This window comes from Octopus sinensis, linkage group LG8 (genome assembly GCF_006345805.1).
Source record: "Octopus sinensis linkage group LG8, ASM634580v1, whole genome shotgun sequence".
Taxonomy (NCBI): domain Eukaryota; kingdom Metazoa; phylum Mollusca; class Cephalopoda; order Octopoda; family Octopodidae; genus Octopus; species Octopus sinensis.
In genome coordinates this window covers 86,464,500-86,490,866 of record NC_043004.1, presented here as the reverse complement: position 1 = coordinate 86,490,866, position 26,367 = coordinate 86,464,500, and the positions used below count along the sequence as shown (strand labels likewise).

The following is a 26,367-nucleotide window of genomic DNA, read 5'->3' as shown; positions in this document are numbered from 1 at the left end:
TGATTAAATCTCCTAATATAATAATGAGTGTATTTTATGTATGTGTGTGTGTATATACACTTGATAAGATCGATATTTAAATTAACGATCTTATCCTTATATATATATATTTGTCCAGAATGACGCTGGACGCAGAGAAAATAGTATTTCAGTGAAGGAAAGGGAGTGAGAGAAAGTAGTAGCAATGACAAAAAGGAAGGGGTGAAAAAAAAATCAGCGTTTCAACTCTGTGCGAGTATATATGTGTGTGCGTGTAGAAGGGAAGTATGTGAATGTTTGTATGCAAGATTATTATGTACCTTACTTATATTTAAAATACTACAATTCGCTGTCATTATTGACGGAACATGGTCAGCTAGTAAGCATTATAATTGACAGAGTAATCTGAATGCTAAAGGGTTAATAAAATTAAAGCAAAACAAGTTTTCTTCAGTTAATACTTATCAGTGTGGATCCTAATTCTAAAGATAAGTGATATTGCTTCCAAATGAGGAGGGGAAACTGTTCTTGGTAGACATTGTGTTGCAACAAGAAGTTCTTTGTGAAACTGACACCTTCTAATGACTTCCATTTATTACTAGAATTGGTTATACCACGTAGGCTTCAAATGTACACAAAAAAAGACAGAGACATCAAAATGGACAATGAGAATCCTATCCTACCCCACCACAAAAGCAAAAGCTTTGATACATTATACTCCTTTGCAAAACCGAAAGCTTCTGCATAAAGGGACAGTATTAAATTATTTCTGTTTAATTGTATATTATACTGGGTAAAATAGAAAACTTGGTATTAAAAATTGAGAGTGGCTGTGTGGTAAGTAGCTTGCTTACCGACCACACAGTTGCGGGTTCAGTCCCACTGTATGACACCTAGGGCAAGTGACTTCTACTATAGCTTTGGGCTGACCAAAGCCTTGTGAGTAGATTTGGTAGACGGAAACTGAAAGAAGGCCGTCATATATTTGTATGTATATGTGTGTGTGTGTATGTTTGTTGCCCCACCATCATGTGACAACTGATGTTGGTGTGTTTACATCCCTGTAAATTAGCAGTTCGGTACAAGAGACTGATAGAATAAGTACTAGGCTTATAAAGAATAAGTCCTGTGGTTGATTTGTTTGACTAAAGGTGGTGCTCCAGCATGACCACAGTCAAATAACTGAAACGATAAAAGACTAATAGAATATATATATATATCTTTTTCTGTTTTTTACTTGTTTCAGTCATTGCACTGGCCATGCTGGGGCACCACCTTGTAAGAGTTAGTCAAGCAAACCAACCTGTGTACATATTCTTAAATCTGGTAATTATTCTATTGCTTACTTTTGCCAAACTGCTAAGCTATCAGAACAAAAACAAACCAGCACTGGTTGTCAAGAGGTAGCAGTGGAGACAAACACAAACCCAAAGACACACATGACAGGCTTCCATAGTTTCTGTCTACTAAATCCAAATGCAAGTTGGTTGGCCCCAGGGCTATAGTAAAAGACACACAGTAAGACTAAATGTAAAGCAACTTAATTAACCACACAGCCAGGCCTGTGCTTATGTATATCACCTTCATCATTATCACTTTTACTTCTGCTTTATTTCTACTAACACAGGATGGATGAGACTTATTTAGCAGTGTTCTATGACTAGATGCCATACCTGTCACCAACCCTTGTCCCTCCACCTCCTGAGTTTCACTGGTCTTCACACAACACTGACAAAATGATCAAACTACTTAAGGGATAAACAAATGCACAATTGCTGCAACAGTGTCAATGTGAAGACACACAGAGACAAACATACATGCATGCGCACACACAAGTGAAGTCACATGACCAAGTGGTGCATGGTGTTCCTGAGCCTTAAGATACTTCGTTTTCACACAGCTCCACCCTATGCAACTGAAAATGAGTACCAGTCAAGTGCTGGAGTAGTCCTCTCTTCCTTCAACTGTCACATCCTCAATGTTTCACTGCAACGAGAGTGAGACAGTGAGATAATGTCTATGTCATTCTGTGATTATGTGTGAGGGGTTGCTGAAAAGTTCCTGGCTTTAAGGGTATCACAAAAGGTCTGGTTGGAAACCCAGCCTTCCGAGTTCTTTCACAGGGCTTAGAAAAACTGAAGGACCACTGCAATAAGTGTGTGAATCCAAGAGGGGAATATGTTGAATAAAATCCTAACTGATTCTCCTGTATTTTCTTTTACCCAAATCCAAGAACTTTTCAGTACCCTCTTGTAAGTGCCTAAACCAATTAGCAAAAGCATGGCAAAACTCTCAGATTATACTGATAGCTGTGGTGAGAAAAATTGAGTTCTGGAAATGCTATGCTGTGGGTTCTCCGCCCATTACAGAGACTCTCTCCCCCAGCCTCTTTCCCCTTTCCTCTGGCTCCTACAGACTACCCAAGCGTGTCATATCCTCACCACCACCCTATGACTGTACCATCTTTACCCCTCTTGTGGCTTGCTACCCTAAAACTCCTGCACCTCTCTATCTTCCCCGTTCCATCATTCTTGTTTCAACCTGTCAACCCTATCCATTTTGGCAGTCTGCCTCCCCACCACTCATTCTCCTTCCCATATAATTTTGCAAACCAACCGTTCACCTACCCACTTCTACTTAGCTTGTAACTTGTGGGGTCTCCTAGGGACCTCATTACCATTATCTATCTTTTGCAACTCTTCTTTTTCTCTCTCCCATTTTCCCCTACTAGTTCTCAGTAGCTATAAAAATCCATCTACAGGAACCTACCCTGTCCCATCACACAGTATTCCCCTCATCCTCTAGCACAAAGATGACCCCACCTCCAGGGTTTGTAGTCCTGCGAAATGCATGGCAATCTCAATAGTACAGGTGGCATGGAAAAAACCCTTCAAAGTGGTGCCTCAGCATGGCCAGTCTAATGAATGAAACAAAGTCAATGTTTCATGCTTATGCAAAATTCCATTTCAATTCCTTTTTAACATCTCAAGGAAGAAGGTAATTATGATAGAACTGATGATTCTGTGAGAAGATGGGCATGAGGAAACTTCAAAGAGAGAAGCTATTATGTGCCAGAATCTAGTCCAACAACAAAGAGAAAAATGGTTGGATATTCTGGTTATTTCCAGATGAAGCTGGATGCAGGAGGTTCCCAGCACAGTCTGTTGGAAAATGCTGACAGTTGTGGGAATGGTAAGAAGGGAAAGGATGATAGCAGCTCACAGGTTGGGGGACGAAGCACAAAGAGGACCATGCTGGTGCTGGAGCAAGCAGGAAGAGTTGAGCTGAAAGGCAGGTGAACAGTCACTGCCCTATTATTGCTGACCCACAATAAGAGGGTGTTGTAGCTTCGAGTTGAAATGTTTAAGGAAAGCTGGACACAACCTGATGACACTCTGGATCCAAAGCTACAGTTGTGCGTGTATGACTTATTCTGTTGGTATTTCTAGTGGATGTATCTAACAGTACATCTGTTTGTGCGACATGATTGATCAGACTATCAGATGTCGTTATACATCATATAGCATTTGAATGATGCTACCCTGCTGATATCAATATTACACCTGATCTAAGATGGTGAGCTGGTAGAAACGCTAGTACGCTGGGGGAAATGCTTAGTAGTAGTTCATCTGTCTTTATATTCTGAGTTCAAATTCCTCTGAGGTCGACTTTGCCTTTCATCCTTTCGGGGTCGATTAATTAGTACAAGTTACGTACTGGAGTCAATCTAATCAACTGGTCACCTCCCCCAAAATTTCAGGCCTTGAGCCTAGAGCAGCAAAAGAATATTACTCCTGATTGTAAGGCTTATCCATCGGAGCAGAGTGAAATGAAGTGTTTTGCTCAAGAATCCAATGTGCAGCTGGTTTGGGAATTAAAATCATGATCTCTCTTAACCACTAGGCTATGTAGGCATGGCTGTAAGGTAAAAAGTTAGCTCCCCAACCATATGGTTCTGGGCTCAATCCCACTATGGCCAAGTGTCTTCTACCATAGTCTCGAGCCAACAAAACCCTTGTGAGTGGATTTGGTATTTGGAAACTGAAAGAAGCTCATTATATATTTGTGTGTGTGTATGTGTGTCCGTGTCCTACACCACTGCTTGATAACTGGTATTGGTGTGTTTACATACCCGTACAAAAGAGACTGACAAAGTAAGTATCAGGCTCAGATAAAAAAAACAAAAAAAACTATGGGGTTAATTTGGTTGATTAAGATTCTGGCCAGTAAAAACATAAAACATAAAACATAAAAGACTATATATATATATATATATATATATATATATATGACACACATGCAGACACAGAGGAATTGTTGCTTATTACTTCTCCTCATCGATTATTTCACAGTGAAACTAAATGTAGATGCATATGACACTATTTAATTATTCATCCTCCACACAATATAGATTATCTTGTAACAATTGTTGGATTTGTTAACCTTTCATCAACTAAAAGGGAAATTTCAATTAATTATGTTTGTATACTGTTGCAGTGTGGTACGAAGCTTGCTTCCCAACCACATGGTCTCGGGTTCAGTTCCACTGTGTGATACCTTGGGCAAGTGTATTCTACTATAGCCTTAAGCTGACCAAAGAATTGTCAGTGGATTTAGACAGAAACTGATAGATGACCATGTGTGTGTGTGTGTGAGTGTGTGTTACTGTCTCCTTGCCTTGATTATATGTGACAACTGTAAATGAATGTCAATGTGATGCAAGCAGCATGCTTCATTTCCAATCTATGAAAGTAATGTTTAGGGAAATATTACCTTGCTTGAAAACATGTGAGAGTTAGTGACAGGAAAGGTATCTGCTGGTAGAAAATCCGCCCCATGCAAGTGCAAAAAAAAAAAAAGGATGTTAAATCGATGATGGGCGGAGGTAAAGGACATGGACTGCACCCCCTTTCGGTTATTTATTATTTTTTTTTTCTACAGAAACCCACTTTTTCAACTGTGGAGATTCCGAATCTGAAAAAAAAAAAAAGGCATCACGTTTTCTAAATTTTAATTTCTCCCACCCTTTTTTTTCCTTTACCAGAGGGAAAACTAACATTTTGAAAACGTGTTTTTGGGGTTTTAAAAATCTTCAGTTTTAAGTATGCTCCAGCAGGAAAGTCCGATAAGCTAGAAACAACAGCCAAACTTAAGATCCACTTTCTAAATACGAATTACCAAAAGACCACAACATGTTTACTTTCTGTCACAGGTGCGCTGACGGAGTGGAGGGGTGTTTATTTATTTATTTTTGAAAACTTTAAATTTTACAAAATTTTCTGTAGCAAAAAAAAAAAAAAATAAATAAATAAAAAACGAAAAGGGGTGCAGTCCTTTACTTCCGTCCGATGACGATTACTCCATAGCTTATTTGTCAAAATACATGCAATTAGCTCATTTGAATTTCCGCCCCGCCTTTAGTCGAGTAAATCGATCCCAGGACTTATTCTTTGTAAGCCTGGTACTTATTCTATCGGTCTCTTTTGCCGAACCGCTATGTTACGGGGACGTAAACACACCAGTATCGGCTGTTAAGCGATGATTGGGGGGGGGGGGCAAACACAGACACACACGCATATATATATATACATATATACGACAGGCTTCTTTCGGTTTCCGTCTACCAAATCCACTCACAAGGCTTTGGTCGGCCCGAGGCCTATAGTAGAAGATACTTGCCCAAGGTGCCACGCAGTGGGACTGAACCTGGAACCGTGTGGTTCGTAACTTATCACACACCCACTCCAATTCCTACGGTTAATCGATAAAATTTTAAAATTTTGCTACTTTATCCCAACATATTAGGAAGGAAGTGTGAAGAGGGATCTTGATGAGCTGAAAAGACAAGTGAAGCCAGTCAGTGCAATCAACATCCAAAGATGCCGGAAAGACTCACATGGACGAGTCCGTATATCTGTTTTTGACAAGTGTAATTAAGAGGAACCAGTTCACCGTTTACACCGGTAAGACTTAATTCTAGTTACACTTGTCATCTAGTAATCAATGAGTTCGTTTTCATGGCAGTTGGAACGTTTTCTCTGCAAGGATGGCCACGAAGATAAGAAAACTTCAACCACTTGCACTACTACGGCTTAAAAACGCAATCGAGCAGAATTGCTAGAAACAGCAGACAAATTTTCCCTATCATCCACCCTTACTGAATGGCAAGAATACATTCGCGAATGCAATCCTATATTGTGTCTCAAAAAGCTGGTTGGGTGGTCACAACAGGAATTGTTTTGATCAGGGACGACATGGGGTTAAACATCAACAGCAAACAAAAGTGAATTTCAACGGTTAATAAAAAGAAAAAGAAACCCGATGTTTCCTTTCCTCTGATAATAAGCTTACTATTTTTTTTTTAATTAACAAGTGTATGTTAATAAATAAAAATGCCACATTAAATTTGACTAATGTTAAGTAATTCTACAAAGAGGGAAAATGGTAAAATATAAGGTAAATCTGGATGTATGACAAAAAATAACGTGAAACTAAAATAACATGGACCTACTATAACTTTAAAAAAAACAATACACATACACAAATCAGATAGGTAGCCCTTACGAGGATTCTCGAAGTACTAAAAAACCCAGCAAATATCCCTCTAAACCAGGGGTTCTCAACCATTTCTTTTTATCTTTGATTAGTATTTTATTCTGGTTGACCCCCATAGACATTTGATGTTTGACTAGTTTCATAGGAACTTCTTTAAAAATTCCCATTTTGTTTTTCACACATTAACTTGTGTAAATTGAACAATGTAAAATGTTAGAGAAAAAAACCTAGCTATTTCTTGCAATACACACATCTAATGCAAAGTTTTTTTCAGGGGCCCTTAAAATACTATTGTGGAGCCCCAGTTTACAATTTTGGACTCCCAACAATTTTGTATGGATCCCGGTTGAGAACCACTGCTCTAAGCACACTCTTAGTTAAGAAAACGTGTAGCCCCAACATACACAAACATACAAAGGGGATGGTCAAGGCTGGGACGGCTTTGATTAAAATTAGGCCTGCTCGATCAGGGGTGATGGTGGTGGGAGCTAAAGAACAATAACAATTTTGTCTTACCTGAATTCATTTTCCAAAAACGGAAATATATATATAACTTTCGGTAGTGGTTGGTGGGGGCGGGGAACTTACGTTTCTTAGCTTTATCTTCTTTCGTTAGAAAATTAAATTTAAGAAGAAAATATCCTCAAATCCTGCCTTTTAAGTGAGGCTTTAAAAATGCTGTGAATATAATATACTTTCCCCATAAGCACTTCATTTGCAGAAGCAAACAAATAAAACATTATCTCGAACTTAATACCCGCAGACAATAATAAATATGAATATAAAATATATAAACAATTAACAACGTGAAGGAAAAATATGTAAACAAACAAAACAGCAAGAAAAAAAAAAGAACCAACAAAAAAAACAAACAAACAAACAAGAAATAAAAAAATAAATAAAAAAATTAAACAAAACCTCAACTTGCGATGTGACTGGAGCAGAAAGCGAACATATTCTAGGAAGAGAGAAACGAGTGAAAGGTTGGGGAGGAGGAGGAGGAGGACATGTGTGTGTGTGTGTGTGTCTTTTCTCTTGACAGCTTGATTAATTATAAATGACCAGAGAGAGAGAGAGAGAGAAAGAGAGCGTGTGTGTGTGTGTGTGTGGCTAAAAGAAGCCGTCGGCTAACGATACAACAGTCACTTTAATGATGGAAAAAGCGTTGTGTGTATACACACACACATACATACATACATACACACTTCTGTGTGTAAGCAGACGGGACGATTCTGCTGGTGTGAGCGAGGTATTTGTGTGTGTGTGTACATGCGAAGGAGGTAAGCTAATATACACAGCATGGTGTGTTTACATGTTTCGTGGTATGTGCGTGCCCATCACTACTTTCGTTGGACTTGTTAAAAGTTTTACTTTTTCTCTGTGTATGTATATATATATATGCGTATATTTGATCGTGTATACTGCGAGAGGTATTTATGTATGTATGTATGGTCATGTGCATATATATACATTCTAGTTGTATATTTGCGATGTCTCTTCTTTTTTTCTACCCACCTTGCTTTCTCATTCATCCATTATACGACCATATGTGTGAACCCGTTAATAATGGCGTGTGTACATGTGATACATATCTTTAAGGTGTGCCACTTAACCTCTCACCCCGACTCTGTCTTTCTGGTATGTGCGTTTATGTTACCGAGCGATGTGTATATATATATATATGTGTGCGTGTGTGTGTACATATACATCTATGGTATGCATGCCCTTGAGGAAGCCCATCCTCCCAACCCTCGTCTTTGCCCCCCTCTAAACCATCTTCCATCTCTCGGCGATATATGCGCACGTGTGTATTTTAAAGCTTGTGCGACCACTTCGCACGGTAATTCATGTCGGTATGTGATCATGACTGTTTTCTCCATCAACCAGTCTGACAAGTTAAACACACTCTCACGCACGTACGTACATGCGTATACATACACATACACACAGCTATCCGGCAGTGAAATAGAGAAAGTTTAAGAGGAATATGCAAATACGTTAAATTAGTAAATAATAAAATTAAACTGACTAAAAACTACACCAACCTTTCCCTCTAACACATGCACGCACACACACACATACATGAGTAAGTGAACAAGCGAAAGAAAGTAGCACTCAAAACATTTGAAAGAGTCACATATACTTTAAATCTGTTTGCCGGCATCTGTTGAGATGGATCTCACCTACGCGTCCACGAAACTTAAGTCATGTGGAGCCGAGCAAAACCCGTGTCTGCCACGCGGGCGTGTTTTCTGTATATCTGTACATAAAGACGACCAAATAGTCTTCAGGGCACGAAATGTTTGGGAGCGTGGGGGCAGTCGATTAGATCGACTCCAGTACGCAGCTGGTACTTAATTTATCGACCCCGAAACGATGAAAGGTAAAGTCGACCTCGGCGGAATTCGAACTAAGAACGTAAAGTCAGACGAAATATCTATTTCTTTACTACCCACAAGGGGCTAAACACAGAGAGGACAAACAAGGACAGACAAACGGAATAAGTCGATTACATCGACCCCAGTGCGTAACTGGTACTTATTAAATCGACCCCGAAAGGATGAAAGGCCAAGTCAACCTTGGCGGAATTTGAACTCAGAACGTAGTGGCAGACGAAATACCGCTAAGCATTTCGCCCGGCTTGCTGCCTTAAGACGACCAAATATCAACTGAAGAGACAAATGTAGTGTATAGGATTTATTTTTGGGTAAAAAATGGTTAACAGTCAATCTGTCATGGTCAGTCTTTGGAGGAACTTTGAAGTCATTTCCATGTAGAAAAGTAATGCCATGACTCGTTACAGGGCCTCTGAGATTGGTGGTAAGCTTCATCAAACTAGAGACCTGGCCTGGATATTAGTTGAGTGAACTCTACTAAAGGCATCCTGGGTACTCGGTGGTGTTTAACTGTTTGCTGGATTAAGTCTTCGATTTGAACTCAGAATGCAAGGATCCAGAACAAATACTGTAATGCATCTGGTCTGACAGTCTTAGTTCTGCCAATACACCATCCTGGATTTGCACATTTATTTTGTGATGAGTATGGATAAGGATAACTGTGTAAAGAAGTGCCGATCTCTAACTGTGGAGGGAACCTGTGGAAGAGGTCAACCCAGGAAGACGGTGAAGTATGATCTTTGAATGTTGAATCTCATGGAGTGATGACAAGTGACTGAGACATTTGGCTATTTGCTGTGCTTGAGAAGGCACATCAAGTTAAGAAAAATCATAGTTGTGGACGGTGTTGGTGACACGTAAAAGGCACCCAGCTATAGAAACCAAGCCAAAACAGACTGCAGCCTGGTGCAGCTCTTTGGCTTACTAGTTCCAGTCAAACCTTTATAAACCATGCCAGCATAGAAAATGGATGCTAAATGATGGTGTGATTACACACAAACACACAACAGACTTACTCTCTTTCACTTGTTTCAGTCATTTGACTGTGGCCATCCTGGAGCACCGCCTTTAGTCGAGCAAATCGACCCCAGGACTTATTCTTTGTAAGCTTAGTACTTAGTTTATCGGTCTCTTTTGCCGAACTGCTAAGTTACGGAGACGTAAACACACCCACATCAGTTGTCAAGTGATATGGGGGGGGGGGCGTAACCACATACATATATATTATGGGCTTCTTTCAGTTCCCGTCTGCCAAATCCACTCATAAGGCTTTGGTCGGCCTGAGGCTAGTAGAAGACACTTGGCCAAGGTGCTACGCAGTGGGACTGAACTTGGAACCATGTGGTTTGCAAGCAAGCTACTTACCACACAGCCACTCTTACGCCTAGGACTTGTTTTAGTTTCTATTTACTAAATCCATTCATAAGGCTTTAGTTAGCAGGACTATAGTAAAAGACTGGGGTGCCTTGCAGAGGCACTAAATCCCAAACCATGAGGTTGTGAAGCAAACCTCTTAATCACACAGCCATACCTGCACCTATTCTCACAATATATAGATTAAGTAAAACTTAAAAGAAAACTAGAGGAGTGGTGGGGGTGAAGGGAGAGGTAATTGACAAACATTACTACCACAAATATAGCTAAAACGAAAATGAAAAAATGTCTTCAGTAATGTGACAGTGGCAATAATAAAATTGGGTGGGTAGGGATCTCGCAGCCTGCCCTGTCCCTCCCTGTGTACAGCACATAAGTACAGGAATTCCCATACAATGACCCATGAATGTCACCACACTCACAGAGGTACAGAATGTAGTATAGTCAACAAAAGGAAGACCATCAAATAACAGCAGAGCACTCAATGACAGAATGTTTTTGTTTTAAAATTAAGAATATGTCACTTGTTTATAAAAAATATATTTTAGAATTGCAACGAAGACTCTGTCTTATGTTATAGAACTCTGTCATTTAAATCATAACAAGCTACAAGAAGGACCAACAGACAAGCTTCTGCAAGGCTACACAACCTAACAGAGATGCTGGGGCAACACCTTGAAGGGTTTTAGTTGAACAAATTGCCTCTAGTATTTGTTTTATTTAAATTTTGGTACCTATTCTAGCAGTCTCTCTTGCTGAACTACCAAGACACAGGGAAGTAAACAAACCAATATTGATTGACAAGAGAGGGGAGAAGGTGGCAAACAGACAGAAAGACAGACACACACACAAACTGCAGGCTTCTGTCTGCAAAATTCACTCACAAGGCATTGGTTGGCTGAAGGCTATAGGAGAACACACATATCCAAGGTGCTGCACAGTGGGAGTAAACTCAAAGCCATGTGGTTGCAGAGTGAGGCTATTATTTCTAGCAGAACGAACAACCACATAATAGTGCCCTTGGCTTGTATGTGTCAGACTTGTCACTATGGCTGTCACATAGCAGAGTCCAAGCAACAATAAACACATGTTGTCATTTATTGGTTCCCTGGCAGCTGCTGAACAGCATAAATTCATTGATTTATGCTAAATAAATAAATATTAGCTTTTGTCATAACCTCATTCTCATCCAGTGAAGAAGCACCACTTATTATGCTAGTAAAAAAAAAAAAAAATCCCTTTGTGTACCCACAAAGCCCAAATTATTCTATAGTGTAAAGGTAAGGCTAACTGGATCATTTATCCCGAATAGGTGCTTGTGTGGCTTTATGGTAAGTAGCTTGCTTCCCAACCACATGGTTTCAGGTTCAGTCTCACTGTGTGGCACCTTGGGTAAGTGTCTTCTACTATGACCTTGGGCTACCCAAAGCCTTGTGAGTGGATTTGGTAGAAGGTAACTTAAAGAAGCCTGTTGTGAGTGTGTGTGTGTCTGTCTCTCTCTCTCTCTCTCTCTCTCTCTCTCTCTCTCTCTATATATATATATATATATATATATATATTTGCATTATAGCAACAATATCATCATAATCATCATCGTTTAAAGCGGACGTTAAACGATGATGATGATGATATTGTTGCTATAATGCAAAAGTGTCGTAAGTCCCAAATGTTACTTTTTCAGAAAACAAAAAAGTTTCACTACTCTACAGCAAAACCATTGTATAAAACTTTGATAGTGTTCAATATCTTGGCATCTGAAGCAATTGAGCAAACGAACCCGCTATTGCAAGCAAAATTAAATATTGAAAAAAAAAAAAAAAAAAGCGCATTTCACCTATTTGGACACAACAGTTTAACATAATAGCAACTATATATATACATAGTTGAAATTTACAGAAAAACGAAGACAGGTGTATAAACAACAAGCAGGTGTATTAGTTTGACGATCGAGAAGGTGAAAAAGTCTTTTACGTTTCGAGCTTATGCTATTCAACAGAAAGGAACACGAGGAAATAAACAGAGAGAGAATTAAAAAAACTTGTAGAGTTAGTCAATCATGGTGACTGGTTGGACAAAGGTGGTTAGACAGGAGAGCTAGGAAGAAGGGGAGATAATAAAGTACTGGTGATCCCCAAACGACAGTGCATGTGGATAGGAGCTGGTGACTTTGATGTGTGGATGTGTAAGTATGTGCATCTGTAATGTGTGGGTGTATGGATGATGGTGTGGGTGCTGGGAAGTGGTCAGTGCTAGTTTGTGCAGTGGTGTGGGGTGGTGTGTAGTCGGGGTGTGGGGGTGAATGGAGAGGGTATCAACAAAGGGAGAAGGTGAGTAGGGGTGAAGAGAGGAAAGGGAGTCAGATGAAAAGGGGAGGGGAGTTGAGCCCATGTGGTGCAAAGGGGCAAAGAGAGATGATTAATTCCTGTTCATGGCAAAGGCAGGAGTCTAGATGGCCCCAATGCAAAGACAATATGAACACAGACAGATGTAATGAATGACCGGTAGAGCGGAAATGGCATGAGACCAGGGTGTCAATGGCGAGTCCAATGTCTTGGATGTGTTCTGTAAACTGGTCAGCCAAGTGTTGTTCCATTTGATCGGTGTACATTGAAGGACAGAAAGAGGAGATGCAGTAAATGACGTTGCTAGAAGTGCAGATAAAGGAGTCAGTGATATGATAGGAGCAATGATGGGTGCCTGTGAGTATGGTGGTGTTGGAGAGGTAGGGGCAAGTGCAGCAGTGTGGGTGGGAGGAGGGGTGTGAGGCAGGTTGGGAGGTGGGAATAGGGAGGAAACTGGACCAGGAGGCCACATAGGTTGTGGGCTTGTTTGAAGGAGGGAAGGGGTAGGTTGGAGAAGATGTGCAAAGTGGAGGGGTTGGACTAGAGTCACTGGAAGGCTTGGAGATGGTGTGTTAGAGGGGAAGGGCAGAGGGGTGGTAGGTGAGGGGAAATGGGAGACAGGCAACAGCGGCGCAGATGTGAGCAGAGAGAGCAGAGGCATGGTCCATGGAATTCTGCCAAGCATCTTGCCAGGCATGATAACAATTCTGCCAGCTCTCCATCTTCAACTTAATCTTTTGATAAATTCGAGTGATGTTTCTCTGTCCATTATGTTTTTATGTTCATTAACTCCTTCTAGAATGTTGGCGCAAAGACAACGAAACTCAGATCAGCAGTTTCCCTAATCCCAGAGAGTGTCCAAAGGGGGTCTATTATTTTAAGGGCCCTACTGACCCCACTATTTTTACTTCATTTTAAACTAAATATATGGCACTGGCGACCGAATCAGAGCAATAACAATGAATTTCATACCATGAAATCCCAGGGAAGGCCACTTAACTAGGGCCCCACTGACCCCCACTTTTTTACTGCGTTTCCCTTGCTACTACACTTATTGATTAAACTATGATCAGCATCAGTGCTTAGCACATTTGCAGAAATAAGTTTGGGTATTCTAAATACCTTCACACACATTCAAATTGAGATAAAGAGTTATGATAGGTACGTTTCATGTGTAGCAGTGTGGATATGTATATTTTGTGGTTTATGATACTTATGTCTAGGTGGAAGACTAAATTTCCTGTTCCAGTTACAGTATCTCCCTAAAAAGTTGTAATAGAAGATAGAGGAGATTGAGATGAAATGGATCCTATTCATTTTATCTCAACCTCATTTTAATATTTTTTTCGGAAATGATGAAGCGATGGAAAAATTATGATAGCAACATTTCACTTGCTGAGAATGAATGGAGGTTCAAGTTTAAAACAATGAAGCGAATTAATTACTACAGTGAGTTTGGAAGCACATGTAACTCCGTGAAAGTGTTGCAAACTTTCAATGTGAGAATAAAAAAAAAAAAAAAACAAAAAAAAAAAAAAGAAACATAGAAAATGGATCCCAGAGGCCTCAAAGATGCCCTCCGCTGAATCTACCCTGAATGCTGCTCAAAGGACGGCTTAAAATTTTGGGGGAGGGGACTAGTTGATTACATCAATCTCAGCGGAATTTGAACTCAGAACGTAGTGGTAGATGAAATACTGCTAAGCATTTTGCCAGGCGTGCTAATGATTCTGCCAGCTTGCTGCCTTTAATAATAGTAATAATAATAATAATTGTTACAAATTTTGGCACAAAGCCAGCATTTTTAGCGGGAGGGGGGGGGGTTAGTTGATTAATTTTAATAAATAGGTGCAAACGTGGCTGTTTGGTAAGAAGTTTGCTTCTCAGCTGCATGGCTCCCAGTTCAGTCCCACTGCGTGGCACCTTTGGAAAGTATCTTCTACTATAGCCACAGACCAACCAAACCCTTGTGAGTGGATTTGGTAGACGGAAACTATAAGAAACTTGTCATATATACACATATGTGTGTGTGCGTCCCGTCCCCCACCTGACAAGTGGTGACGGTTTGTTAATGTCCCCTATTTCAGAGGTCTGGAAAAAGAAACAGGATACTAAGCTTAAAAATATATAATGGGTCAATCTGTTCGACTAAAACCCTTCAAGGCGGAGGCCTCAGTCATAACTGAAACAAGTAAAAGGGTGAAAAGGCGAAGTCACTCCCAGTCGAGTTTTGAACTGAGAAACCTAAGTGTCCCCTCTCTCACTTCCCACAACAACTACAAACGTTTTCTCACATAATTCCACACGATGCTTCTCAATTAATCGAGGAAATCTCATAACGTTTACTCTCCACTTAAGTTACAAGTTTCAATAAAAGAAAAAGAGAACAGAATAAAGGGAAGACACAGATTTGTGATTAATTACGAGTTGCTTCCCTTGTCCTCCATTTACTTTACAATATGGAAAAAAAAATGTGAAGTCGACGTTGTTGAACTTGCTAGAAATAGCAACTAAAACTACCTTAAATCATTTTTTTTAATGTCTTAAAATATTATGTAGGATAATGTAATTCTGGTTTTCTAATGTACTTGAAGGTCTTATGTAGTCGTTCGACCAGGCTGAAATGAAAGTCAAATCACATCCTAATGTTTTTTTTTTTTTTAAAGAAAAACGGCGAAGGGAAAGAATACGCATACCCGGTGTTTAGGGTTACGCCGAAAACGGGTGGTGTGCGTATTCTTTACTCCTCCGTGAAAAAAAAAAAAAAAAAAAAAAACTCGAAGTAAGAGTACATTAGTAGTCCTAGATATTCTGCCCGAGTAAAAGACGAAATAATCATTACAACTAATATTACTGATGCGTTGCTTACAATGAGAATAATGATAGAGTCAAAATGCTATCAAACAAGAAGGGGCTTGACATAGAAATAAGAAAAGAAGTAAGAGAGAAAAAAATGTTATCTACAATAATAATTTAATATTTTGGTACAAGGGCACCCAATTCCGGAGGAGGGTTTAAGTTGATTACATCGACCCCCAGTGTTCAACTGGTACTTAATTTATCGATCATGAAAGGATGAAAGGCAAAGTCAATCTCAGCGGAACTCAGAACGTGAAGACAGATGAAATGTCACTAAGCATTTTCCCCAGCATATTAAGCCCACTACCTTAATAATAATAATAATAATAATAATGATAATAATTTCCAATTTTGGCACAAGATTAGCAATTTCAAGGGAGGGGGTAAGTCGATTACACTGACCCCAGTGTTCAACTGGTACTTATTTTATCGGCTCCAAAATGATGAAAGGCAAAGCTGACCTCAGCAGAAATTTGCCTTTCATCTCTTCAGGGTCAACGAAATAAGTACCAGTGAAACAGTAATAGAGCTGTACTTTTTGGTTATCCCACCCCCATTAAAAAATTTGGGGCGAGATAACCAAAAAGTACCGAGCTGTAGTTGTCAGGTACATGGTTTGATCTGAGATTGTGCATTGAAACTGAAGTAATTGTACAATGGAAGAGATATTTTAGTCATTTAACCCTTTTATTAACCGTATATCTAAGGCGGCAAGCTGGGCGAAATGCTTAGTGGTATTTCATCTGCCGCTATGTTCTGAGTTCAAATTCCGCCGAGGTCGACTTTGCCTTTCATCCTTTCGGGGTTGATTAAATAAGTACCAGTTACGTACTGGATCGATGTAATCGTCTTAATCCCTTTGTCTGTCCTTCTTTGTCCCCTCTATGTTTAGCCCCTTGTGGGCAATAAAGAACTAAGAAACGTTAGCATGCCAGGCGAAATACTTAGTGGTATTTCGTCTGTCTTTACGTCATGAGTTCAAATTCCAAAGTCGACTTTGCCTTTCATCCTTTTGGGGTCGATAAATTAAGTCCCAGTTGTGTACAGGGACCGATCAAATCAACTGGCTCCTTCCCCCAAAATTTCGGGCCTTGTGCCTAGAGTAGAAAACCACATATCTGTTACTGACTTTGTTTCAATTAATTCCAAAAATAATGAAGGATTTAGTAAATGACAATAACAAATTATCCTTTCACAAAAGGATAATCTGTCATTCATTAGGCTGGTATTTGGGGCATAAGTCAAAATTTTAAACAGGATGTTTGTATCATAGAAACAGAAAGCTTAGGCTTTTACAGACAGGTAAGTTTACTTTTGGTTTATTTTTTAAAAATTTATTAACATTTGGGTGACTAATCATTGACACAATTCCACTACAATAAGAAATAGAGCATTTGCTCTATTAATGAAAAGAAAAAAAAAGCATGTACAAAAATGTAATAGGTCTCAGTACTTAACACAATTTAGAAGATAGCCTATGAGGCATAATGCATAATCTAGAATAAAAGAAAGTTATGTATTGCTCAACCGAGCAATACACAACTTTCACAGTATATATTCTATGTAATTATGTAATTACCTCCAAATATGATAAAAGCTTAAGGTGGTGAGCTGGCAGAATCGTTAGCATGCCGAGCGAAATGCTTAGCGGTATTTTGTCTGCCATTACATTTTGAGTTCAAATTCTGCAGAGGTTGACTTTGCCTTTCATCCTTTTGGGGGTCGATTAAATAAGTACCAGTTACACACTGGGGTTGTTTGTCCCCTCTATGTTTAGCCCCCTGTGGGCAATAAAGAAATAAATATGATAAAAGCTTTCACAATAAACAGGAGCAACACTAAAATGATGCAAGAAACAAACAGACTTCAGAAAGAAGCAGACCAGGTTGTACTATGACATTATTGAAGACAAAATGATAATGAAGATTTATGATGATGAGGATAATTTGGAGCACAAAGTATGATAAAAAATATGAACAAAATCATAAAAGCCATACCAGGTTAACTCATAAAATTGTAACCCAATAATGTAACAACCTATACAACAAAAACGTTACACCGGTGGTTCCTAAACCTATTTTGTTACTCTTACTCTCTTTTTACTCTTTTATTTGTTTCAGTCATTTGACTGCAGCTATGCTGGAGCACCGCCTTAAGTCGAGCAAATCGACCCCAGGACTTATTCTTTGGAAGCCTAGTACTTATTCTATCGGTCTCTTTTGCTGAACAGCTAAGTTAATGGGAAGTAAATACACCACCATCAGTTGTAAAGCGATGTTGGGGGTCAAACAGACACACAAACATATACACACACATACATATATATATATACATATATATATATACATATATAGGACAGGCTTCTTTCAGTTTCTGTCTACTAAATCCACTCACAAGGCCTTGATCGACCCGAGGTTATAGTAGAAGACACTAGCCCAAGGTGCCAAGCAGTGAGAATGAACCCAGAACCATGTGGTTGGTAAGCAAGCTACTTACCACATGGAACTTTTATACAATTTTCCCCAAAATTGTGGAACTCATACAGCATTTTACAGACACTCCTCACCACTCTCATTTTGAAATGACATTAAATGAAACCAATACTGTTTTACAGTAGACACATTCATTTATATATATTTATATATATATATATGAAAGGATCTTTGGATGCGGGGCCTGACTGAGGAAATAACAAGGGATTGGCAGATGATTTGAGAAGACATGTCAAACTAAGTAAAACTGTTGTTTTCCACTCATACAAGCTTGTCCTTTCAGGGGACAGTGCCACATAAAAAGCACCTATGTTGGTGCAGCATAAGCACGCCCATGCTGGTGCCACGTAAAAGGCATCCAAGCACACTGTCAACTGGTTGGTGTTAGGAAGGGCATCCAGCCATAGAAACCATGCCACAACAGACAATTGGAGTCTAGACAGCTCCCAGCTGGCCAGCTTCATGTCAAACCGTCCATTCCAGCATGGAAAATGGACGATTATGATGATGTTGATGGAATCTCCTGTTCATGACAAATAATGAGTGTTCAGTTTTTGCTGAATGATCTAAATGTAGGTACTGTACAACAGCTCAATACCTACATCAAATTGACATTACCTTTACAGGTGCACAAGTGTGCCACATGTGATATGTCGGAATGATCGCAGAGCAAAGTGAGATGGAGTGCTTTGTTCAAGAATGCAACATGCTGCCCAATCTGGGAATCAAAATCCATGATTTAGGGATTGTGGGTGCAACACCCTAACCACTAGGTATCACACTTCATGCATACATATGTATTCTCCTTTCCTTGTTTCAGTCACTTGACTGTGGCCATGCTGAAGCACCGCCTTTTTAGTCAAAGAAATCGACCCCAGGACTTATTATTTGTAAGTGTGGTACTTATTCTATCGGCCTCTTTTGCTGAACCGCTAAGTTACGGGGATGTAAACACATCAACATTGGTTGTCAAGTGACAACACACACACAAATATATATATATATAAGTGACAAACACACACACAAATATATATATATATATGATAGGCTTCTTTCAGTTTCCATCTACCAAATCCACTCATAAGGTGCTACACAGTGGGACTGAACCCAGAATCATATGGTTGAGAAGCACGTTTCTTACCACACAGCCATTCCTGTGCCTACATGTGTGTGTGTGTGTATAAGGTTGATTTTTTATATCTTTTTTAGATTGCTTGAAGCTCACTAACTTCCTGCACCTTGATCCTTGGATCTCACCTTTACACAGACAAACATACACAGTTTAAATGTACAGAAAACAAAAGACAAAAACAAGCGAGGGAACAACAAGCAGGTGTATTAGTTTTATGCTCAGGAAGAATGGAAAAGTTTTTGATGTTTTGAAAGGGATGAGAGGAAACAAATGAAGAGAGAGAAAAAATGTGTTGGGATTAAAAGGTATGTGTGTGCATATATATATATATATATATGTATGTGTGTGTGTGTATATATATATGAAACTTCACTAAAGTAATTTATACTTATGTGTGTGCATATGTATATATAAAACAATAACGTATTGTTTTGAAGATGACTTTTTTTTATATATAAATAAATAATTAAATTTAATTAACTCTCGGAGTTGTTGGCATTAGGAAGGGCATCCAGCTGTAGAATCTCTGCCAGATCAAGATTGAAGCCTGGAGCAGCCATCTGGCTTGCCAGCCCTCAGTCAAATTGTCCAACCCATGCTAGCATGGAAAGTAGACATTAAACGACGATGATGATGCTGATGATGATGATATCTTATCTCAGAGAAACAAGTATTCTTTCACAAAATCCACTCAGGGACACATTGCTCAACACAGCTATCACCCAACATAACAGCAAAATGCGCATTCTATGTACAGATACAAAGACAAACACTAAAACACTGGCAACAAAACAAATATCACAACAAACGCAAAACAACTGCAGTCAACTAATATAATTCCACAACCCTTAAAAGATGAAACTGCATGCCTCAGGAATAAGAAGCTGTACCAGGAGGCGCAGTAGAAGCTTGCATAAAACTGTTGATGACATAATAATAACAGTTTGTAAGGCGGCAAGCTGGCAGAAACTTTAGCACGCAGGGCGAAATGCTTAGTGATATTTCGTCTGTTTTAACGTTCTGAGTTAAAATCCTGCTGAGGTTGACTTTGCCGTTCATCTTTTCAGAGTCAACAAATTAAGTACCAGTTGCATACTGGAGTCGATCTAATTGACTGGCCCCACCTCCTCCAAAATTTTGTGCCTTGTGCCTAGATTAGAAAAGAATAATAATAGTTTGTAATATAAGCATTAGGCCTGAAATTTGGAGGAAGGAGTTAGTTGATTAAATGGACCTGGTTATTTGAGAGGTATTTGTTTATTTTACCAATTCAAAATCGATGAAAGGCAAAGCTGATCTTGGAAAGATTTGAACTTGGATTATAAAGATCCAGAACAAATATCACAAATGTGATGCTTTATGTGCTTGAGAAGACTTGTCAAACCAAGTGAAATCAAAGTTACAGCTAGTGCCAGTGACACGTAACCAATTCCATTGGTGATATGCAAAAGTATGCATACCAGTGATATGTAAAAACGCCCGAGCCAGTGACACATAGAAGGCACCCACTAAACTCTTGGAGTGGTTGGCATTAGGAAGGTCATCCAGCCATAGAAACCAAGCCAAATCTTCAGCTTACCAGTTCCAGTCAAACTGCCTAACCCATGCCAACTTGGAAAACAAATGCTAAATGATGATGATAATTGACACTATCACCACCAGATGAGAGGACCACAGTATTTCCCTGGTACATTATTTTATTGGCACTTGAAGAGTGAAAAGTAAATTTGACCTTAAATGACAATGGTATTAATCATAATAATACTCATGATAATGATAAAGATGATATTAAATAAAATCGAATATCGTTTTTTCAACCTCACCACAACAATATTTCCATTTATCTGAATATTTATTTGCATATTTGTAAAAGCACTCTGGACAGAAAAAGTCAAAGGCTGACCCCCCACAAACGTTCAAACATATACACCCACGTAAATATATAAATTATATATGATGTATATATATAATAGTTGTCATTTAATGAAAAAATAAAAAAGCAAAAATATAACAACAGTCCATTAATTGGCTGAAATAATTGAATAATATCATGTGTGTGTGTATATATATGTATGTATATAACTTTTCAAAGTGGATGGAAAAAGGATGAATAATGAATACAGTGCAGAGACCTCCTTGCCATTACCCATACTTTGCTAACAGCAAACGGAACAAGAATTGATAATATCATACCACCACCACCACCACCACTACCATCACAACACATTTTATTATGTCACGACAACCTCCGCACCCCAAAGTCTGTTTCCCATTTTTGTTGTGCTGTTGTTTCTGATGACATCAATGCCTGAACACAAGCTGGCAACAATAAGTTGTCGACATTTGGAAAGCTCCTGACTGACTTAGTAAATAATGGAAATATAATATACTTAGGTGAAACAACAACAGACAAACTGCAGCAGCACCAATAGTGAAAACAAAAACAGCAACAGCTGAGAAGAGAGAGAAGAGGGAGGAGAGAAAGAGAGAGAAGGAGAGCGAGGAAGGGTGGTGGTGGTGGTTGATAGCTTTTGAAGTAAAACAAGGATAAATGTCAGAAAATATGATTGGGCTTGAATTATTACGCTTGCAAAACAATTGCTTGTACATTATTTATTTACCTAGCCATTATGGAAAAAAAAAAGAAAAAAAAAAGAAAAGAAAAAGAGAAAAAGACCCTTGTCATTGACAACTTGGTTAATCAGTAACAAGTAATTAATAGCTATGTTACGTCTCTGAATATTTACTAGCATAAATGCATGTAGCTGTGAGAGTGTGTATGTTTCTCTACGATTGTTGCATATATGCCTGTGTCATAAAATGTGTGTGTATATACATGCATGTGTCTAGAGTGAACAGAGGTTAAGCAGAGAAGTGAGGACTCTTTGGCTTTGCAGCGGACAAGGCAACACCTCTCATGGTGGTGCTGTAATAAAATGCACCCACAGCAGACTCAATGAAATCGTTGGTGTTACAAAGTCATCCAGACATAGAAACCACACAAAATAAAACAGACAAGCGAGATGCAGTTCTCTGACCTGGATAAGATCTGCATTGGTCTGTGATGCCCATCCACTCCACACCAGCATCGAAAGCAGGTTGTATGAGTATGATGGTGATGATGACAATGATGGTCATACAGCTGGTCATAAATATATAATCAAGTATACACACATACATATGCAACTACACAGGCAAATAAACACACGCAAACATAATCATGTACACATGCAAGGACACATTCATCTAGTTACCCACTGTTAGGAAAACCAGAGACTTTCTGCTCTGGGCACAATAAATAAATACATAAATGAATATATAAAATTTCCATACTTGTGTATTTTTATGAATTCGTAATTATTCTCTGCATATCCAAGTATTTTATGATTTGCTTAGGTATAGCAATACTAATAACTGGTTGCTACAATGCAATATGTTTATGCTTTAAAATATGAGTAGGTGTTTTACATGCATACCTGCCTGCCTGCCTATATATATATTTATATGTTTCAGCCCAAGGTGCCACACAGTGGGACTGAACCTCCAACTACATGGTTCTGGGTTCAGTCCCATTGCATGGCATTTTGAGCAAGTGTCTTCCTTGAGAGTGGATTTGTCAGATGGAAACTGAAAGAAGCCTGTTATGTGTACATATATATATATATATATCATCATCATCGTTTAACGTCCGCTTTCCATGCTAGCATGGGTTGGACGATTTGACTGAGGTCTGGCGAACCAGATGGCTGCACCAGGCTCCAATCTGATCTGGCAGAGTTTCTAAAAGAGCGTTGTCAGAGTTCGCTATGGGGAGTTGAACCCCGCATCCCTGAGACTGGTTGAGTGTCCTGACCATTAAGCTAAACAGCTGTCTCCTCTCATCATTGCTTGACAACTGGTGTTGATGTGTTTACATCCCTGTAACTTAGCGGTTTGTCGAGACCAATAGAATAAGTAGTAGGTTTAAAAATAAGACCTGGGGTTGAATTGTTTGACAAAAACATTTTAAGTTGGTGCTCTAGTATGGCTACAGTCTAATGACTGAAACAAGTAAAAGAATCAAAGAATATGTGTGTGCGTGTATAGACACACAGAAACACACACATGGTAATTCAGACGTTGCTTTAGCATTTAAATGACATATAAATTTCTAATTTTCATACTGTTACAATTTTTACATTTCTTTATTCATTGTTAATACTATCGCTGCTATTTTGTTCTGGATATCTTTCGATATGCATATTGTTTCACATATTTTAAACAAATGCCAAGAGGATGTTAATTCTCTTAAAAGCAGTCAGTCGTACATGTTCAAAGGATGCTGAAACAAGAAATAGATTGGAATTCTGCTAACCATGTTTCAAATGATTTAATGCTATAAAGCTCAGGCAAAGACTTGCTCAAGTCGGAGAGGCCAAACAGCTTCAGTGAAACACAGCCACCTGGTGGAGCCCTCCATTTACTTGACTTCCAAATGAAAGGATCTATTTGTCAACTTTAACCAAGGAGGGATCTATTTGTTCACTTTAGCTAAGTCCTTGCTATCAGTGCTAAAACCTGGTGTATATAAAAAAAGCTTTTGAATCTCTCTCTCTCTAAAAGCACCATCCGCTCGTGTCCATTGCCAGCCTCGCCTGGCCCCCGTGCCGGTGGCACGTAAAAGCACCATCCGTTCGTGTCCGTTGCCAGCCACGCCTGGCCCCCGTGCCGGTGGCACGTAAAAGCACCATCCGTTCGTGGCCGTTTGCCAGCTCCGTCTGGCACCTGTGCGGGTGGCACGTAAAAAGCACCCACTACACTCACAGAGTGGTTGGCGTTAGGAAGGGCATCCAACCGTAGAAACACTGCCAGATCAGACTGGGCCTGATGCAGCCTTCTGGCTTCACAGACCCCAGTTGAACCGTCCAGCCCATGCTAGCATGGAAAGCGGACACTAAATGATGATGATGATATATATATATATAAAATGATCATCATCCTCTTTTCCATGCTCACATGGTTTGGGCAGAATTTGCTGAAGCAAATTTTCTAGGGTCAGATGCCCTTCCTAACTTATTTCTAAGTAAGGTAACATTTCTACAAGACCAGACATGCCACAGAAGAATGGAGCTTATCACAAAGCCACACCTTTATATATATATATATATATACACACACACACACACACACACACATATATACATGCACACACACTTTATTGTTAATTGCCATGTATGTATTGTGTGTACAAGGTTTGTTCAAAAAGTATCCAACCTTTAAGCATAAAAGAAAAAAAACATCCCAATTTTGCTCATTTCACAAATTTTATTTAATCACCTTCAAAATAGGCTCCTCAAGAATTCACACACTTCTTCCAGCAGTTCTGCCACTGCTGGTAACACCTCTGGAATTATATGGAGATCTGCTGTTGCTTTTCTCATAATTTCCCCTCGTGACTCAAATTGCTTCCCTTCCAGTATGGTTTTCATATAGGGGACGAGCCAGAAATCATACAGTGCCAAGTCAAAAGAGTTGAACAAATGGTATGTTGTTTTTGACCAGAAAGCTTGGATGATGTGGGCGGAATGAGCAGGTGTATCGTTGTGGTGAAGTCGCCAATTCTTTGCTGCCCACAAATTTGGCCACTTTCGACTCACAGCATCATGAAGGCGACATATTAATCTCCACTTCAGTTCTGGGCTATCAACACTGTCAGATTCCAGACAAGTATAGAAAATCCTGGCTTCACTTGACAACCATTGTTGGTGTGTTTACATCCCCCATAACTTAGTGGTTTGGTAAAAGAGACCAATAGAATAAGTACTATGCTTAAAAAGTAAGTTCTGGGATTGATTTGCTCAACTAAAGCCCTTCAAGGCAGTGCTCCATCATGGTCACAATGAAATGACTGAAACAAGTAAAGGAGTAAAAGAGTGGCAACAATTCCTTATTTTCTTTCGCCAATTGTTTTGTTAATCTAGAAGGTCCCATAGTTACGCTCATTTAGGTGGAATTATAATTCAAAACCACAAGTCCTGTCCTTGTTGCAGTGTAATAGCTTGGATACCTCATTGACTGAGGGCTATGCCAGCAGAGATCAAGCTCTTGATAGAGCCTTTCATACTAGACAGGTCAAAAAATGGAGGTCAGACTAATGTGGGTAACCTCTTTCCTGAAGTAAAAATTGGATTTTGTAGGGACAACACCCCTACCTAGAAAAATGCAAAGTTACAGAAGCATTGCCGACAATTCAAAGCCAACAAGACTTGGGAGAGGAAGACCTTCCCTTAAAGAAACCGATGACAAGGCAGCAAAATTCTAAAGGAAGCTAGAAGGACAAGCAGATTCAACTGGAGAAAAGCAGAAAAGATAGACCATCATTGAGAAGAGTGAAGGTACATTGTCCATGGTCTGTGTCCCTGGGGGAATGAAGGAATTAAGTGAAGTGGTATCTCAAAAACTTTGATGCTTCTTTCTGGTGATGTTACTCTTAGTATTACACTTCCTTACATTCTGTCCTTTTGGTGAGGCCAACTCAGCCAAAGGAATTCCCCCAACTGCAGCATTTTATTTGAATGTAACAAGGATTTTACATGACATAAATAGGCTCCACTCTCACTTCACAGTCAAGTGGTTAACAGTAAGTGGGACATCCTGCAGTATTTAAGTACCACCACCTCCCGTCATAATGGCTCAAATGTCCAAATTTGTATAAAACAATCCCAGCTATATGAGGCTATACGTCATAAATACCAATTTTAGACAAAAGCAAAATTATGCTATAGTGCTGAACAATGAAGCTTCTCAATATACTTGCCCAAGGTGCTATGCAGTGAGATTGAACCCAAGCCATGTGGATGGGAGGCAAACTTCTTAACCACATGGCTATGCTATATACGTACCAAATTGCATCTACACACACATATACACTGTGCAGAATTACACATACTGCTTCAATTCTCGTGTGCTGTTTGATGTATTTGACAATAGTCTCCATTGCAAGTCATTGATAATAGTGTCTTAGACGAATTATCATGAAAACAGCAACACATTAAATAGTGAATGTCTTCTTCACATCAATTTCCTGTACAGAAAAATCTGCTTGCTGAATGGTGGTCTTGGATTATTGGTGATTTGGGATCTGCACTACCATGCCTCCAACGAACAAAAGGAAGAAGGAATACAAGAGACATGTAAGCTGTAACAAAGTGCAGAACATATAGGACAGCAGCAATTTTGAGGAGGTGGGGACATGTTGA

General features: G+C 39.3%; 1 protein-coding gene across 6 annotated transcripts in view; it reads right to left on the bottom strand.

Moving 5' to 3' along the window:
* Positions 1 to 26,367, bottom strand: part of LOC115215102 (homeobox protein TGIF2) — an 82,381-nt gene that overhangs the window by 31,483 nt on the left and 24,531 nt on the right. The window contains exon 1 of one of the 6 annotated variants that reach the window (XM_029784267.2): positions 8,050 to 8,210. The exons of 1 other annotated variant lie outside the window; for it this stretch is intronic. In XM_029784267.2, the coding sequence (XP_029640127.1) occupies positions 8,050 to 8,062 (13 nt within the window). In that variant the 5' untranslated portion in view covers positions 8,063 to 8,210. Of the gene's footprint in view, positions 1 to 7,050; positions 7,119 to 7,452; positions 7,939 to 8,049; positions 8,211 to 26,367 lie in introns of those variants that run through there. 4 more of the 6 variants (XM_036505533.1, XM_029784270.2, XM_029784271.2 and 1 more) reach the window with 4 other exon arrangements.